A 17363-nucleotide genomic window follows, 5' to 3' on the forward strand; every position below is an offset into this window, starting at 1 on the left:
TAGAGACAGTTGGAGCTAATTCAGATAAGCATCATGATTTGTTTTCAGGTTCTTTAAATACTTACACTTCCTTAAAAGCATATAAAGGTTAATAAACCAATTTGACTATGTTAGGTCCTTATGACCCTAAATTCAATTAAGTTGTACATCTTTGGGGCCCCATTCAAATTGAATAAACCCCTCACCCCTAAGAGTTTGAAAAGGCACTTCCTGATCTAATAAGAGTCATTAGTCAGGATCTCTGTCATAAAAACTGTGTCCAGCTCATCCCAAACAAATTCCACTGACTGTGCTGCTCTGCCATCATTTCCATCATTTTTGAGATGGTGTGGATCGCCCAAAGGCAAATGATGTGGATGTGGATAACCCACATTAAACTAACTTCTAAAATTTTCACCAGACATTTAGGAGGATCACAATTGGAGTTGGATGAACTTGAACATGTTCTGATAAATGCTGATGATATGCCAGAATGAACTGTTAGAAATAACCCTGAATGCTGGAAGGTTGCCAAAACGGTGTTGCCTAGTAACTGGTAGCTATTCTTTTTTAGTTGAGGGCTGAAATAATTGTAGAATATTTTTTAAAAGCTTCTGTGTTAGTTAAGGATAACCCAGCACATAGCTATTGATACAGGCATGAGGCTCAAAGTGGAACACTCCCATTTGCACATTATTCTCTGCTGTGGTAAAATATAGTATATTGATTAATTTAAATAATTGTATTCTCTTAGAATGCTAAAAAAGCTGAATCAAGTTCAATAAAAAACAGAACAACTAAACATTTAAAGCACCTTTAAGCAAATAAAAAGCCAAGTTACTGTTTGTATACTGTGTGTACACCTCTATATATAGTCTATGGTGTACACCTGTGAGTGTGACCTCCCCCATTTATTGTCTTTGTAGGGATAACCAGAGAAAGTGTAAACATTTGGATGTTTAGCTTCAGACCCCAGCTAACGTGCCTCCAGTTTGTCCAGGTGCTCCATCAAATACATCTGACTTGGTTTGTGCGATGGGAAACTGCTGAGGGATCATATCCTTTGTTACTGAACTAGTGAATCTTACTGGGTGATTTGGCTCGTGAACAGAACTGTCGACTGGAAAAGAAGAAGAATCCCAACACAACCTCCTTTCGTTTCCGGTGGTAATCAAGCAAACAAACAACAAAAGAAAGAAAACAACAACATGGGAGATTGAGTCTGAGCGGGTCAGATCTGGAACTTTCTACTTGATTTTCGATGGTATGTGTTCACTGGTTGTGATTAACAGGGAACCGTTCCAAACAGGAAATATCAATAATTAACAGAAAGAGTTACTCCAGGGAAGAGAACACTGAAAACATATCCACGATGAATTGGATATATCTCTTCTTGTTTATCAGATGTGTTTTTTCCAGGGTTCCTGCCTAAAACACTTTTAAAATACCCAGTTTACAAGTGAGTTGGGTCATTATTCAAACTTTAAACAGTGCGGAGCATAGGATTTACTGACTAGCATAAAAGGCTACAATTTGATTTGAAATTCAAAACAATTTTTAATTCTGAAGTTATGGCAATATTGTTTATTAATTTTAAATAAATAATTTATAATTCTCTATTTCTATACATATGATAAACAAATATATCTTAAAACTTGTATCCCCTTATTCACTGACAGATAATTAGATATTTATTGTCCTGTTTGCCTGTGTACTTCACAGGTATTGAGTATTTGTTTTGAAAACTTTGACATCATTTTGAAAATAAAGTTAGAGACAAAACAAACTGATGGAAAATTTGAAGCAAAAAAAAATGTCATACAATAATCTAACAGAAACAGTCAAAATATATACATGTATTGACTGGTTCGTGAGCTGATTGTTTTATTAATGACATGGTGAGGTTCACTATATAAGAAAAGCTAAGAGACATCAGATGTTGTCTCATTCAGTCTGACCCATTTGAGTCTGAGTTAGTTTGAACAAAGACCCTGATCCACGGTTAGTTTTGTATCCCTAAAACGCCGACTTCCTGTCTATCAAAGAACTGACTTGAAAATACTGCTGTTGGTTTATAAAGCAGTGAAAGGTTTTAGGCCAAAATACATTGTTGATCTACTGCTACATTATGAACCATCCACACGCCTCAGGTTGTCTGGGACAGGCCTGCTTTCTGTCACCACAGTCAAAACTAAACACGGAAAAGCAGCATTCAGTCTTTTTCTGCTCCATGTTGCTGGAATAGAAAACTGCAGGTCTGCTACAAGTCTCTGTTCTTAACTTTCCTGTTTGCCACTGCCGTTGATTAAATCAAACAATTACAAATTTCCTAAACCTTTTTTACTTTACTATTATTTTTTAATTTATTTGTATATTTTTGAATTCTCTATTAACTCTTTAATTCTTTCTGAATGCATCTTTTTAGTTTTTTCTTATGTTGTTTAGAATTTTTCATGATTTCCTTTATAATTTATGTGCAGCACTTTAAATAGCCTTGCTGCTGAAATGTACTGTACGAATACATTTTCCTTGTCTATTTTACATAATGCAGCCACATGCTATTGACTACAGCTCAAGTTAAAAGCACCTCTCACTCACTGCTGTGAGTGAGAGGTGAGTTTCTCCATCTAAATGGAGAAATGTTCACTCATTTGAATTCAACTAATCATTAGGTCAAAATTATAGTGCTGAGAAATGTCCCTCTATTGTACCACTATGAGATACAGCTGAAGAAAAGAGGGGCTATTTCAGGAAAATTTTCAATGAGACAGAAAATACTGTAAATGAAGGAATAATGAAGATACTTTTAAATGCTCCTGCCCTTTGACAGTGACCTATCACACACCTTCTGTCCAGCTATCACCACACGGTCTCCTAGACGGATTCCCATGGTGGCGAGCTGTATCCTGGCCTTATCGGAGAGGGCAGGAGGGGTCTGGGTATGCAGAGTGAGGGGCAGCGGAGAGCTGGGTCTGGGTAAAGCCCTGCTCAGCAAAGATCGGAGCTCTTTGGCCACAGCGGCTGCGTCTGCCATCTCCACGGGCATGTCAAGAGGGTCAGGCACCACGTCTGCAGGGCACTGTCCTTTTTCATTCTGTGGGAGGAACCGAGGAAAGATCACAAAAAACTATGACAAACTGTTGAAACAAAGTGAATTTCATTCAGTATGCCCAATAAATGTAAAATAAATTAAACTTGGACTTTTGTCATTTCTGAACCAAGGATGTTTGGCCTAATGGAATCTTTAATGTTATCTGAGGCAAACAACATGAAAGTTTATTCGAGCAGCTCAAAGAAACTGTAGACAAGTACGAGTTGAGATGATCTGCAAAGGTGGGAGGAGATAGCTGCAGGAGTCTGACAGACAAGGGAGCTCATTTGGCACTATTGTGCTGGAGTAATTGGGGCACACTCTTTTTCCCCATCACCTCCAGCAACGATATGAGTGGTCCTTGAAAAAACATAAAGAAGGAGCTACCTTTCATTGCCAAGACGTGTTGTATCTTAAATATGTCAGCCAACAGTAGCCTGAATGAATCGTATTTGCTCTGATGAGCAGTCTTTTTAGATGCTGTTTTCATGGCAGTAAGATGACTCGGACAAACAGCCGTCCGACAGTTGAAACTGGTTTTATGCATCGGTGTAGTATTAGTGTCAAGCGAATGTGTACAAAGGGACAAAAAGGTGAGAGGTTTATTCGAATGAAGGGGCACATGATGAGCTCATGGTGTCTTGGACCTTGTGCTGAGAATAGACATCTCAGAACCTCTCTGCTGCCACGGTTTTTATCAACAAGCGCAACCAACTATCAATGGAAATAGAACATTCCACAGTTAAGGCAGGATGGTCTGTAAATTGTTTATCAGTCTGCGTTTATCTCTAGATGAGCCTGAGTGATTGTATCTGTTGTCTACAGTTCAGTTCATTAAATCCCTGCAACCTTATGAAGGAAGTGTGGAGAGTAGTGTCATTATAGGAGATAATCACCTTTACCTTTATTAAATCCCACACAAATGACACAAGGCCACAAAGAAGAAGAAGAAGAAGAAGAAGAAGAATACTTCAGGCATCAGACCGGTTCATTACGACTCTGTATTGTTTTGTTTAAGTGGGAGATGCCAGGTTACAGCAGCTCATCAATCCTGTATGTTACAACCTCTTTTCCAATTTTCTTTTAAGCAAAGGTAGCATGTCAGGTTTTATTACTGGAATGCATTGCAGTGTGAATGCTGGTGTCACATTTTACTATATCATATAAGAATTTATGACATGACAGAGTTGGAATAAAAGTGAAACAGCAACAGATTTATGGAGTCATAAATGGCCTTATCAACATTTCTCATTATTTATTTTTATCCTCACTGCACAAGTGAAAAGAAAAACCCACAGCCCCTGCCTCTGGCTGCAGATTCTAGGTGCTGTGTCTTCAGGTCATGCTGATCTGCAGCATCCAGACAACAATGTGATTTCCTGAAACGGTCTTTATTTGTGGAGCAGCTGACATGCGTCACTGTGAGTGGCTCTGCTGTTCAAAAGCAATGATAGCAGCGATGTGACTGGGTGAGAGGGAATTCATTTATCACCACGCGCAGATTTATATTCAACCTCAGTCGTTGCCATTTCGTGGTTAAAATAAAGCCCAGTGTTAAACACAATTCAACAGCACTTCAAACTGCAGGCTCCAAAATGACCAAAACACCTCTCAAATAGTTTCAACACAAACTGAACATTATGAAGCCGTCATGGAGGCAGAATTTATTGTAGCGCTGCTGTATTAGACTGCATTAATTTGAGCTTAGGTGTTCCTAATAAACTGCCACCTTAGTGTATAACCACCAGTTAAATGTCCCAGGGATGTTTTCACATTCCTGCACATTCTGTACCAATCTGAAACTGGAACAATCGAGTCAGCAACCTGCGACTGTTGGAAAGTATGACATTGTCACAGCTATTAAATCAGTAAGATACGTGGTCAGGGAGGCATGAAAGGTCACTTTTATTTTTCAGTCCTCTTTACACTTTCCACTGCTCATATCCAAGGTTTGCTGTGATGTTAAAATTAATTTGTTGACTCTGGTATCATAATGTCTATTCCACTGCCGGCCACCATCGCAATTCTTTATTGCAAATGACCCAGTTGAGCACATCAAAACTCAGTAATGTATACAAGTAGTACGTGTGTATATACTTTTGACAAAGGTGGCCAACAGTGATGCAATATGCGCTATTTTTCACTTCAAGGCAAATCACTCTCCAGAAACATGTTACAGACAACAAACTAAGTTCTGTGCTTTTTGAAGTGAACTGCCTTGAAGTAAACTCAATGTTATGAGCTTCATACACTTTGTTCACCTCATCTAAAAGAGGATTACTGAGAGGAAAAACATCAGCAACAGCAGAAGTTGTAAAAGCAGATGCAACACACAGCATCTCTGGAGCTAGTTGACATTAGCATAGACTTGATCAACCTTAAATAATAAAGCAGACAGAAAATAATCTCGGCTCAAAGGGAGATTATTTCCGATTGGCAAACTAAGGAACAACCATTATCTCTATCCCAGAAAATATCTAAATATAGGGTTAAAAAATTCAAGCTTCTTCATATCAACAGAATGATTACACGCTCTCCAAGCCCTTTAATTTAGGTAATGAAAAATAAAGAGCCACTGTACGCAACTGTGAGAGAGGGAATTATTAGATTATGGTGCGCAGTGCTTTGGTGACCTCCAGTGGAAGCACCATTTCTTTTTACAGCATTAATGAAAAATGAAAAAAAACTGTTAAATGCAATCAACAATACATTGTAGTAGATAATAGATCAGTGCTTTTAGCAAACCTCCCAAAAAAGGCTTCAAACTGAGAGGCAGAGACGAGGCCGAGGATTGAGAAATACTCAAATGGTACATGCAGTGTATTCAAAACATGTTTGGAAAATCTGTATTCAACCAACTGCCATTGTTGATGTTATTTACCAGCAGAGTCAGAAAATGCCACAGGCCAGGTTATGTGCAGGCCCAAAACACTGCATATCTGAAATAAAATAAAAATGAGGCCTGAGAGAGCAATTGAAAGATTGCAGTATTATGTTTTTATCCCTGCATTAGGACTTCATCCCCATCAAATTGCTGTATTTCTGTAAAGCACTAAATAATGGATTTAGGAGACGGTGGGAAATTTGTGGGAGTGAATTTTCTATTTTCAATGAAGTTCTGACTGATGACCTCTGTGAGAAAACACAGGGGGCGGAAGTAGTATCAACAACTCCTACAGATGAATTCCAATACAAAAGCTGTGAAACAAACAACTTTTGTGAAGTTTAAAATGTTTAGTTTAGAAGGGGTAAGAAAGACGCATATTCAATAACATGATTTTTCATCATGTTGTGGTGGTGTTGTATTTGACTGCATTATAAAAATGTGAGATCAGAATGCTGAAATGATTACTCAAAGCAAGTTATTGATTTAACAAAACCATTCACTGTTTGCAGTTTACTGTTGATTTGCTGTTTGAAATTTATATCATCACAAATTTGGTAATTTCAAGTAATTTAATGACGGCTACTTGTTCTTGAGGAAATTGAGTTTTTCTAACTGTTAATATTATAATCTAAACAATTAAATTTATAACTGAATGAGAATAATCAATCATTTAAAAAATAGCAGCCTTAGATTTTACTGCAGTACTTTGTTATGATAAAGTAGAAATAGTGATAAATGAACCTGCATATATTTTACTGAACTGAAATGCAGCTGAAGAAAAATATATCATTTTTAGATTTGAGAAAGGTCGTCAGGCGGGATGGTGTGTCATCTCCGATTTTTTGCTATACTGTCTTTTTTAAGAGCCCGCTCATGTGTGGCAAATATAGCAGAACCTTTCAACCAAGTGAAATGAGCCAGCAGCACTGCAGGCGAGTAATGTGAGGAAATTTCAGCAGAAAGGTTCTCATCTCGTGAAGCCTCAGAAGAGATTGTTATGACGATGGGAAAAAATATTTAGGACTGTCTGTATATCTGTCAATTGCACCAACTGTGGTCTTCAAATGTGTGAGAGCATGCAATTAAACTTTTTGTGGCTTGTTTAGTAAAAGGATTACATTTGTCAACATCACATGAGAATGACTACGCCTGCTGATGTGTGACTGTATGTAGGAGAACAATGCCACTTACTCTGAAAGCCGGGTTGGCTCCGAGCTCCAGGAGACATTTGACAGCTGATGTGCACAGGTTGGATGCAGCAATGTGCAGGGCGGTGCCAAAATCAAAGTCACTGCAGGTGGCATCTACCTCTACAAAAAAGTGAGGAGAGACTGGCATCATACATTTAGAGATGTTGTCTTCTATTATTCTTTTACAACTACCTCTGAGGCCCTGTTCAGACCTGGTAATAACATCCTTCTCCAGAGATACGATCACAAGTGGACAGAGAAGCACAAGTTTGTCGCTCCATATCTAGCATTAGAATGCCTCCCCACATATTTCTCCACTGGCCTCTCATTTCCCTGCTCTCTATGCAAATAAGCATGCATGTCATTGATGTTTGCAGAGCACATGATGTTGTTTTCAGCCAGTCTGCCTGTACACATGAGTCAGTTGTCCATTTGGGTGACAGGGAGAGAGAGAGTGAAGCCAGGAGGGGCTAAGAGAATCAGCTCTATAATTAAATAAGTTAAAGCAATTTGAATAAAAAAGTTATCCTATGTGGTGGTCAGTGTTAATCATGTTATAGTGGTCCCAAATAGAACAATGTGGCAACAAGTGTAAAAAGCACACCCGTACAGAGAGCTGTCCACTTGTGATAGGATCACCTGAGACACATGCTAATACAAGGTCTGAACAGGGCTTAACCATTACAGACCATTACTTATACTCTGTTACCAGAAAAGTGGGATCGCTGCTCCTGCAGAGAACAGACCTGACTCTTTGTATTGCTACATTACCAGGTGCATGCATCACTACCTCCATTACACTTTGTGTTTGAACAGATTGCTGGGAACAGACTTGATCATAGCTACTTGGAAGCTTAAGCACCACCAGAATTACTTGGCTTGTCAAAGAGCAAAATCTTAAAAGGTACATAATGAACAAAACAGAAAACGAGAGACTTTGCAAAATTAACAGGAAAGACGTTGAGACAATAAAACAGGCTCATTCAAGAGTCGGTTTTATGTAGTTTGCAGAGTTATCTCAAATTTTAAAACCTGGACCGGCCCTCCAAACTGGAACATGGACTGATGTAAGGAGAACTTTGGTGCGTGTTTATATGTTTGGGGACAGATTTTGTCAACACAACAGCATCAGTGTGTAAGATACAGACACAAAGACGGGTGTCAAGTTGAGGTCAGCATGAAGGCTGAACTCAAAGATGGGCAAGGTCGGACCTATGACTACTCATGTAACACTTCATTAATGTGTAGTATTTACTACTTAGCATCTAGAAACAGGCCCCAGGTCCACTGATAAGTCACTGCCCCAGCCTCTGGCAGATGTTATCAAGGTGGTCCACAATATAAGTTTACAATATTCATTCACAACTTATTTATATCCTGAATTTATAGCACAGTCCTAGTGGCCCTGCTGCACATTAACGATGTCAAGAGAAATGATACTTCAGTACCAAGTGGATGCCAAAATTCTGACTTTACTTGCTTTTCTACAGAACCGTATAGGTATCCTACATGTCATAGTTACTGGAGATGTGATTCTTCCGGGACTGATGATGGCAGAATAATAAGTAAAAGCATTCTAGTCTGATGCTAAAATTGAGAAGAAGAAGGCTTATAAAGTGCAGCAACAGGTCCACCACTTTTTTTTCATAATTTTGCATTTGATGAAGATCAGGGAAAAGTTAGACAACCAAAAACACAGTATGCAAACAGGGCCAGGGACAGGCATCAAGATCCCGACACAGAATTAATGGTGAATGAGTTTCAGTTGTCTAATTTTTATAAACATGGTTTTGTAACAGAGGATGGTGAGTATCCCTTGTATGTTGGAGGGTCTTCTCCACTAGCTTGATGTTAAGTTACCAACCACAAGCAGATATCATGGATCACCAGCAGATGTTAACAACCACCACTGGATGTCAGGGATATATGATCAGTTGCGTACCTTGGCATCATCGGGTGTTTCGGCCTTTTTAATCACAAGATACCCTCTGATAAGACAGACCCACCACAGGCTGATCAGACCTGAGTGTGTGTCCCTCACATTCTGGGGCCCAGCTGGGGTGTTTCCTCCTGATCCAGAGTGAACGTAACACAGAACACACTGAACCCAATGACTTTGACCAGCCAATACAAAATTAGGACAGTGTAACTTAGAGATAAAACTACTTCTGTTGCAGGGACTTGTTTGGGGTAGGAAAAGGCTGACACAGACCAGAACTGTACTGAGTACATTATGCTGCAGACTAGCCCAGACAACAACTGATGCAAGAATAAGAAAAAGACAGACTTGTTGAGAGGCACACCATTAGGGATCACAAGAATTACAAAGGTGGATGAGATAAAGGCTGCCATTGCAACATCTGCAAATGTACATGGTAAAATATGTATTAAGTTTATGGAAAATGTGCTGCTATATGGTGGTATCATTATCTAAATAGGAAATGACCTGTGTCAGGATATGTGTTTGTTACATTGTTATATAAATGCAGGATTCTGATATACAATGTGGAAAATTGTGTTAAAATATATAGTTCTGAAATCATTATTTACACTTATACTGTAAATGGTACTGTTAATTAGAACTGTGTATACTATTTAAATTAAACTGCCTTAAATGTAAACTCATTGCGTCACATCTAAAATATAATCTGTAACAAAAATGTACCTGACCCCCCAAAATATATCATCAAAATATATATCAGAATATGGGAAACTGGCTTGATGTTAAACATCAGGGCTGTGCTTTAACAAATACACCTGAAAAGCTTTGTATCCTGTGCAGTACTTTGCCCACACTTGTGTATAAGGATAGGAAGCATCCACACTAGAGATGTGGGGATCGGCTCTGACTACATTCGAATCCACACGCATGCTTGACTCATCCGCCCATCACCCACCCGAAGGAATTATTTTCTCCAAATAAGAGACTCGCACCCGCATGAACATTTCACTGCACCTCTACTGTTGATAATATGGTCAAATATTACACTTAAGAAGGGTGGCTGTTCTGAATCTGAGCACCATCGACAAGGCTTCATCTGCTGACTAGTGACTTTTATAAACTGGGCTCAATACAGGTGTGAAATGAGACTAAAGTTATAAATCTGCAGAAAGTATCGGCTCAAGTTCAAAAACATTTGATCTTATGGTGTTAATTCCATAGTGAGTCTTTGTATCAATTGTACAAAAGTGGTTTCTTGAACATGTGTGTACAGACACAAAGGAGAAGACTGGGTGTAAAATGCTCTGTGTGCCCACACCATGTGTGACCCTGAAGTTACACACAAATCTCCTTCACATCTATCCTTGACCTTGTGGTGTTTTCCATCGGGTAAAGGAATAGTGGTTAGGAAAGGAGATTATTTTCACTTTCCGAAAATAGACCAGGTCATGAGATGTGTAATACATTTTCAAAATAAGTTTGCATTCATACCAAGTGGCACCCGGACACATACACAACAGAACCCCCTGCCCTCTGGTTTGACTCTGCTTTGTGATTGGATCAGCATTGTCCAATCAGTATATCACAGGTTTACAAAGGCTGATTTACTACTACACATTTTAGAATTATTTGTGAACATTACAAGCTCCGAATCTTTTTAACCCCAATTTGAGCCTATAATTTAACTACTCCCGCCACTGTGCATCTATCCACACTGCAGAATAAGAACCCAGAGCCCTCTACCATGTTAAAAAAAACATGGAAAGGATAATTGAGAAAAACCACATCAAAAACTGAATATGATAAGCAACATAAAGCCAGGCTGCACTGCAGGGGTTAAATGTAGCTGCTGTGAGTTCAACTTATAAACTTACAACACAATAAGTTCACTACAGGAAAAAGATAAATTCCTAATGCCCTTAATCCTTTGAGCAGTTGGTTTTGAAAACAAAAATGTCTGCCCTATACTGACTGATGGGTTGACCTTCCCCCCGTCTCTCACCTCCAAGCTGGGAGGCCTGCAACACGACCCGGATAAGCTGGGGAACATCGAAGTAAGCAGCGTAGTGCAGGGCCCTCATGTTAGTCCAACGTGAGCGAAGGTTAGGATCAGCGCCCAGGCCGAGGAGCTGGCGGGCAAAGCTGGCTGCTGTGTCTGCATCACCTGGCGAACAGAGGAGGGATGCAATTATGTGTGTTTGGGGAAAAGAGGGATGGTGTAAAAAGACAGTATTTGAGCTCTAGAGACTGTGGTTTAACAAGTAAGTCTGATAACAGTGCTTACTGAGTCATAAAGGATTATGTTCAGTTGTGAGGTCGGTGAGAGAAAACTAACACACAACAATGTGTGCACACTTCACAGTGTACCTGACTGTATCTATTCAGCACTCATGTCAATACTAACCGATGCCCGGGGCCCCAGCCTTGCAGCAGTAGTGCAGAAGGCTCATATCTGTCAGTCCGTCTCGATCATTCACACCACAGCCTCTCTTTAAGATCTGAGCAAACACAAGATATACAGTGTCATCATGTTATCCTCTTATCTCATGGACACTGATCTGATGAATGAAGTGAGCAGCACCTCTCATAACTCTAATCATCTTTAAATCTGGAGCACAATTGTTACATTAACCAACATTGAAACAAGGCATTTGTTTCTTAAGGTAGAAGTTATTACGTAAGAAGTTTTGGACAAGTGCTTCCTGCAAAACAGAACTGCATTGCAGATACTCCTGCTGGGGGGAGGTGGTTTGGGAACAGTTGGTAGAGCTTCCACAAAAAACCATAACATTTATTTCTTTTTTCTTTTTGCTCAAAACTATTTTTGTGTTTTTAGATATAGAATGGCTGTGAAAACAAATTAAATAATCATTTCCTATTTTATTTTTAAACTGAATTGTAAATGACTCAATTGGCTTTTTAAAAGCATCACAGTACAGATAGAGATGTAATTCACCAGTATGTGTAAAATAAAAATAAGAATCACCTCATTGCCAATGAGGTCAATATTCTTCTGAACCTGGGGCACCCACTGCCTGAGGACAGCGAACAGCTCTGGTATTGTGGTGCTGGGATCCAGAAGAACCTCCCTGCACTGCAGCTCACTGGGGTCAAAGAAGGAGAACTCTGGAGGTGGTAGGAGGGAGAAAAACAACAGACAGCGTGTATAAAACCCTGCTGCACAGACATACATTAACTTTCTGCAGCAGACAGTTCAATCTGTTCAGTCACATTACTGATATTGGGAAATTTCCTTGCTGGGCTTGCAGAGGCTAATGAAATCCGATGTGACAGTGGATAAAGCTTCCTTTTTGATAAAGCTTATAGTTAGAGCTGGTCCAGGCTTGTCCTAGACCTGCTCTGTGAGGCTGCTATAGGTTTAGAAGGTCGGGGGACACATGACACACGGAGCTTCTCTTTCCAGCTTCTCCTTCCTCTTCTCAATCTTTATCACATCAAAGTAATTCATATCCCATCAATACATGTTACTGACTTGACTTCTTCCCGGAGTCCTTTGCCTTATTGTCCACAGACCCAGGGCCGGCTGTGGCCACATCATGGATTAGGATCTGTGGATCACGTATCAGAGGTCGTAATGGTGGATCCAGTATGGCGGATTCTGCATCGTGCTGGCTGATCGTGATAACAAAGGCAGATCCTTTATCGTGTTGGCATCAGATACTGGTAGTGGACCACGACCGAGGTGGCAGCTGATGATGGATCCTAATGGCGAGTGGACAATAACTGTGGACTATAGTGGCATCCGATCTTGATGGTGGATCATGATCTTGCTGGCTGCTGACCATGGACTATGATTGCAGCAGGACTGCTCGATACATAGTATTTCTCCTCAGACACTTGACCATTAATGACATTAATCCACCAAATCACTGACCTTCAGTTATACTTCAAAATGTTTCCTAATCAATGCTGCTAAAACCTTTATCTTGATGTTCTCCTTTACACTTGACATCCATTGCACTTCTGTCCGTCCTGGAGAGGATCCCACATGTGGCTCTCTCTGAGGTTTCTTTTACCCTGTTAAAAGGGTTTTAAGTAGTTTTTCCTTACTCTTGTTGAGGTTAAGGGCAGAGGATGTCACACCATGTTAAAGCCCTATGAGACAAATTGTGATTTGTGAATATGGGCTATACAAATAAAATTTGATTGATTGATTGATTGATTGATAAAGCAAAAGAAGCATTAGAGACCGTGGTTGAAAACAAATAAGCTTGGCCTATAACCTACAACCGAGTGTGGGTTCCTCTCAGGATCATCATTATTTCAGAGTCGAATACTAGTGCTTGAATATTGATTAGTCACCTAATGCTGCACTAATCGATTGATCAACAATCAGAACTCACAGATGAAGTGTTCAATTCGTCATCAGCTGTTGGTTATTTCAACTACATGTGAAAAAATGCTTTGGAAACATTTTTCAAATGCCAGTCAAATCATGCGAGAGCAATTCTGCATCAAGTGTATTTATTAGCCTGAAATGTCACACACCTCCCTGGGTGTAAGCACAAAATGAGTGAGTGAGTGAGTGAGTGAGTGTGTGAGTGTGTGAGTCCTCACCATAGTCACTGGGCATGGGTGCGGAGGCCACCAGGTGGATAACCGGCCGCTGATGGGAAGACAGTCTGGCGTTGCAGCCCAGGACGGTCTCTCCATCCACAGGCTCTGAAACATCCTCCTTTGTCATCTCCCCCTCAGGGCCGGTGGCTGCAACGATATTAGAAATCCTATTCTGAGCATACAAGTGGGTCTAATTTCAATGAAACAATGAGAACGCCACTTCTTTTGTGAGGAGACGTTTTTAGGTGACCTGACACCACCCTGCTGAAACAGTGAGCTCCTGAGTACTTAAAGATGGTTATGTATGCTACTCAGAAAACTGCATCGGATTAAACCTCAAAGTGACTTAAATAAAATGTATTCATTAAGTTAAATATCACAACACATATCCTTAATATTGTTTACATAAGAGTATTCTTATTCGCTGTTCATTTATTTAATCAAAGACGTGAAGTGAAACAGAGTGACACAGACAATCTTGTTCTCTTACAAGTACAGTGATTTCACCTTTTCATGATTTGATGTTAGAGTATCGCAGATGTTGATTCTGCAGGATAAATTTAATATTGAAAATTGCAACTCCTTTGCAGAATCAACATTCAGAGTTGCATTACTAAATTTTATGTGCTGTAGTATTTTGACGTCTTGAGCAATTCAGCAAAAAGGAGGGTGCACACTGGGGCCGTGTGCAGTACAGTACAGAACTAAATACTAAAGACATCTAAGCTGTCAAACCAACAAGATAATCTGATATACAGGCCTAAGGATTACAGACTTACTGAAGTAGTAAAAAATACAACGGCCATAAAACAAAGCTTAAGTGAGTCTTTAGTTTTCCTACTGAAGATCTTAAAAGAAAAGATAGGATTATGGTGAACATTTGTTTAACTTCTGGAAAAACTGACATGGTAAAAGAAAAACAGGAAGCAGAACACTGAGACTTACCCTAAGCACTGACCCACACAACAGCATTTTCACAAATAGGGGAAACAGCTTTTGTCCCCAGTTGGACAAAAAGGCCCCAGATGACTGATATTTAGTCAGAGATTTGTCCCCAAAGATAGCCTATGAAAGAAACTGCTTACACACCCAAGCCTGAAAATGCAATACTGAACATAACGTCTTCCCAACCAACACGGTCATCCTCTTCTTCATTGTCTTTCTTGATGATCTCCATGAGAGCCTCACAGATCCGCTAAGTTAAAGTCTACAGACACAGACATGGCTCCACTCAAGCTGCTTCACACATCAACTTCTAAGCACAAAGAACATCCCCTCCTCAACCTCCAACAACACCCCCCTGTCTCTTGTTAGACCCTGTTGATCCTACTTGATTTTTTCCCACCCTAGATGGAAGCAGACCTGCTACTAACCTGTCTTTTACTGGAGTAGGTTTAGACATGAAGATTGACGATTTGATGGGGTCAGGTGAGAATATCGGTGTAAGCCCATCAGAGGCAGAGAAGTGGCAGGTCTTCTTCCACCAGGGGTGGAAAAAAATAAAATAATGCGTTGATCCTTGACTCCCAGGTCAGAAACTATTTACAGCCTGTACACTTTCAAGGGACAGTGTTGTCACTTCTGACTCTCCCCAGCTGAAATGTCACTCTCACTTTCCTGCCAGGTGCATGACTGCCCTGCCCCCCCCAGGTGCATGACTGCCCTGCCCCCCCCACCACCTCTTCTGACTAGTCAACCATTAAGACCCACACTGCAGAGAATGTGGCTATGGGGTGACAGTGCAAACACACACCGCATTAAAGTGCATCAAAGTGGTGGTTGTGACTTTGGCAAGTGTGCTTCACTTTAAAGGCCATTGTCCATTAGGCATTCAACCTGCTGAAGCACCAATAAGAGATACTGGCTGTGGTGGCCTACTCTTTTCAGCTCAGAAAGTTTCTAACTAAGTAAGAAGATCTGGAGGTATTTTAGTGGAAGCAATAGTAAGCGCTGATAGAATTCTCTAAATGCTAAGGAAAGGTGCTCCTTTCTTATGTTACTTTACATAGGATACAGGGGGTCATCCTTTTACGAAAGGAAAGGAGATCATGCCGCCACAATGGTTAGAGAAACCATAGTCAAATTATCTTGTTGTCCTAAGCCCCCATGAATTCTCCTTCACATCTCTCCATAACTGCATTTTTCATTGAGGTCACGGAAAAGAGGTTCGTTGTTTTTGTCTGATTTTGACTGAAGTCAGCAATTCCCTGCTAGCTGCAGCATGAGAGGCTCTATACAAGTGTCCCGGCAAACCATGACAGTGCAACAGTGAGCCAGCATCATGCCTCTGCTTTTTACTGCTGCGACATGTTCAAATGTCTCCAGAGAAAAGGGCTTGTTGTAATTCTAACTCCATATCTGATTATCTGGCTGTATGCTTCTTTGAAGTTCAAACAAAACATTAATCTTATGCTGTTTTTGTTGGGGTCCAAGTTCAGTTTGATGGGCTTTGGGACAAGAGTGAGACTTTATTATCTATTTCTAAGTAGAAGTGCAATGTAAACCTGAGTTTTACATAATAACAGTAGACCTTCTCATCAATTCCAAATAAGCCAATACAAACTATGCAAAGACGAATTTCTCCCACAATTCAGGTTTTACACATTAATTCAAAATGTCTGCAAGGCTAAACAAGCACTAAAAGCAGATATCATAACTATGGTGTAAAATGAGTCTCACGTGGAAAGCATTCATCAACATCATACAGCATTAAATATACAAAACTCTTTCCAGTTACGCTTACTGAACGGAAGACAGCTGCAGGATATCAGACAAAAAACAAGCTCTGACTAGATAATCTACGTTACATCTAATACCTGAAATACCTAAACAGAGACTAATTTATCATTGCAGCAGCAGCCTCTATGCTGTTTACCCTGCTGAGAAAAGTGCGACGATAAGCTCCCTGTGCTTCTCTGAGGTCAGTGACTGGCTATCCAGAGATTAGGACTTTGCGATGTGACATGGGACAATGCCCTAGTTTAGCAATAAGCCTTTTGTTTGTCTGACCAATGACATCATCCTGCTCCCATCCTCACCGCTAATGCAGAGACAATACCACGACATATTTCAATCTGACCTCCATGAACATTTTGGGATCCACTGCTTGGAGCAAAGCAGCCAGTTGGACTACTTGGACTGTCTGTGAACTCAACATTCATTTCAGCAACCAGGTTTGTTCATTGTCATTGCACAATAAAAACAGGTTTTGCACCGTACAATGAACTTCCTACTTTGCTAGTCCCCAATGGCACAGAAATAAAGTTTAAACATGAAAAGTGATTGACCACAAAAGATAAAGGTCAAGCATAAGACTACGTACTATAATACAGACTAGCTCACTAATAAAATAGAAGAAAACATGATTCATGATAGATATTCTAATCTTCAACAAAACCTCAAATTACGAGGATTTGGGCAGAAAGCAAGTTGCATGGGGGCTTCATCAGGGGGTTTCCGACTACCCTGTCATTGCAGTCTCCAGTACATAGCCGATCATAGAATTTAAGGGGGTTCTCACAAAATTGTTGATGCTGTGGATCAGCCGATTTCAGGGTCCCCCTCTCAGCTTGGGGGCCACATTTGGCTACAACGCTGCTTACCCCTGAAACTCCAGAAGGGTTTTGTGGCTCAGACACTTCACCCCCCCTCCTTCGGCATAGTGGTGAGTAGATAATGAGTGAATTTGCATTTTTG

At 40.2% G+C, this 17363-nt stretch overlaps 1 protein-coding gene across 3 annotated transcripts in view; it reads right to left on the reverse strand.

The window, feature by feature from the left end:
- Positions 1–17363, reverse strand: part of LOC118116765 (CAP-Gly domain-containing linker protein 4) — a 33898-nt gene that overhangs the window by 15592 nt on the left and 943 nt on the right. For 2 of the 3 annotated variants that reach the window (XM_035168604.2, XM_035168605.2), the window contains exons 2-7: positions 13668–13814; positions 12076–12215; positions 11494–11587; positions 11092–11253; positions 7149–7267; positions 2825–3073 (exon numbers count right to left, since the gene is read on the reverse strand). In XM_035168604.2, coding sequence (XP_035024495.1) covers positions 2825–3073; positions 7149–7267; positions 11092–11253; positions 11494–11587; positions 12076–12215; positions 13668–13794 — 891 coding nt within the window. In that variant the 5' untranslated portion in view covers positions 13795–13814. Of the gene's footprint in view, positions 1–2824; positions 3074–7148; positions 7268–11091; positions 11254–11493; positions 11588–12075; positions 12216–13667; positions 13815–16410; positions 16993–17363 lie in introns of those variants that run through there. The other variant, XM_035168606.2, reaches the window with a different exon arrangement.

Source organism: Hippoglossus stenolepis, chromosome 10 (genome assembly GCF_022539355.2).
Source record: "Hippoglossus stenolepis isolate QCI-W04-F060 chromosome 10, HSTE1.2, whole genome shotgun sequence".
NCBI classification, from domain to species: domain Eukaryota; kingdom Metazoa; phylum Chordata; class Actinopteri; order Pleuronectiformes; family Pleuronectidae; genus Hippoglossus; species Hippoglossus stenolepis.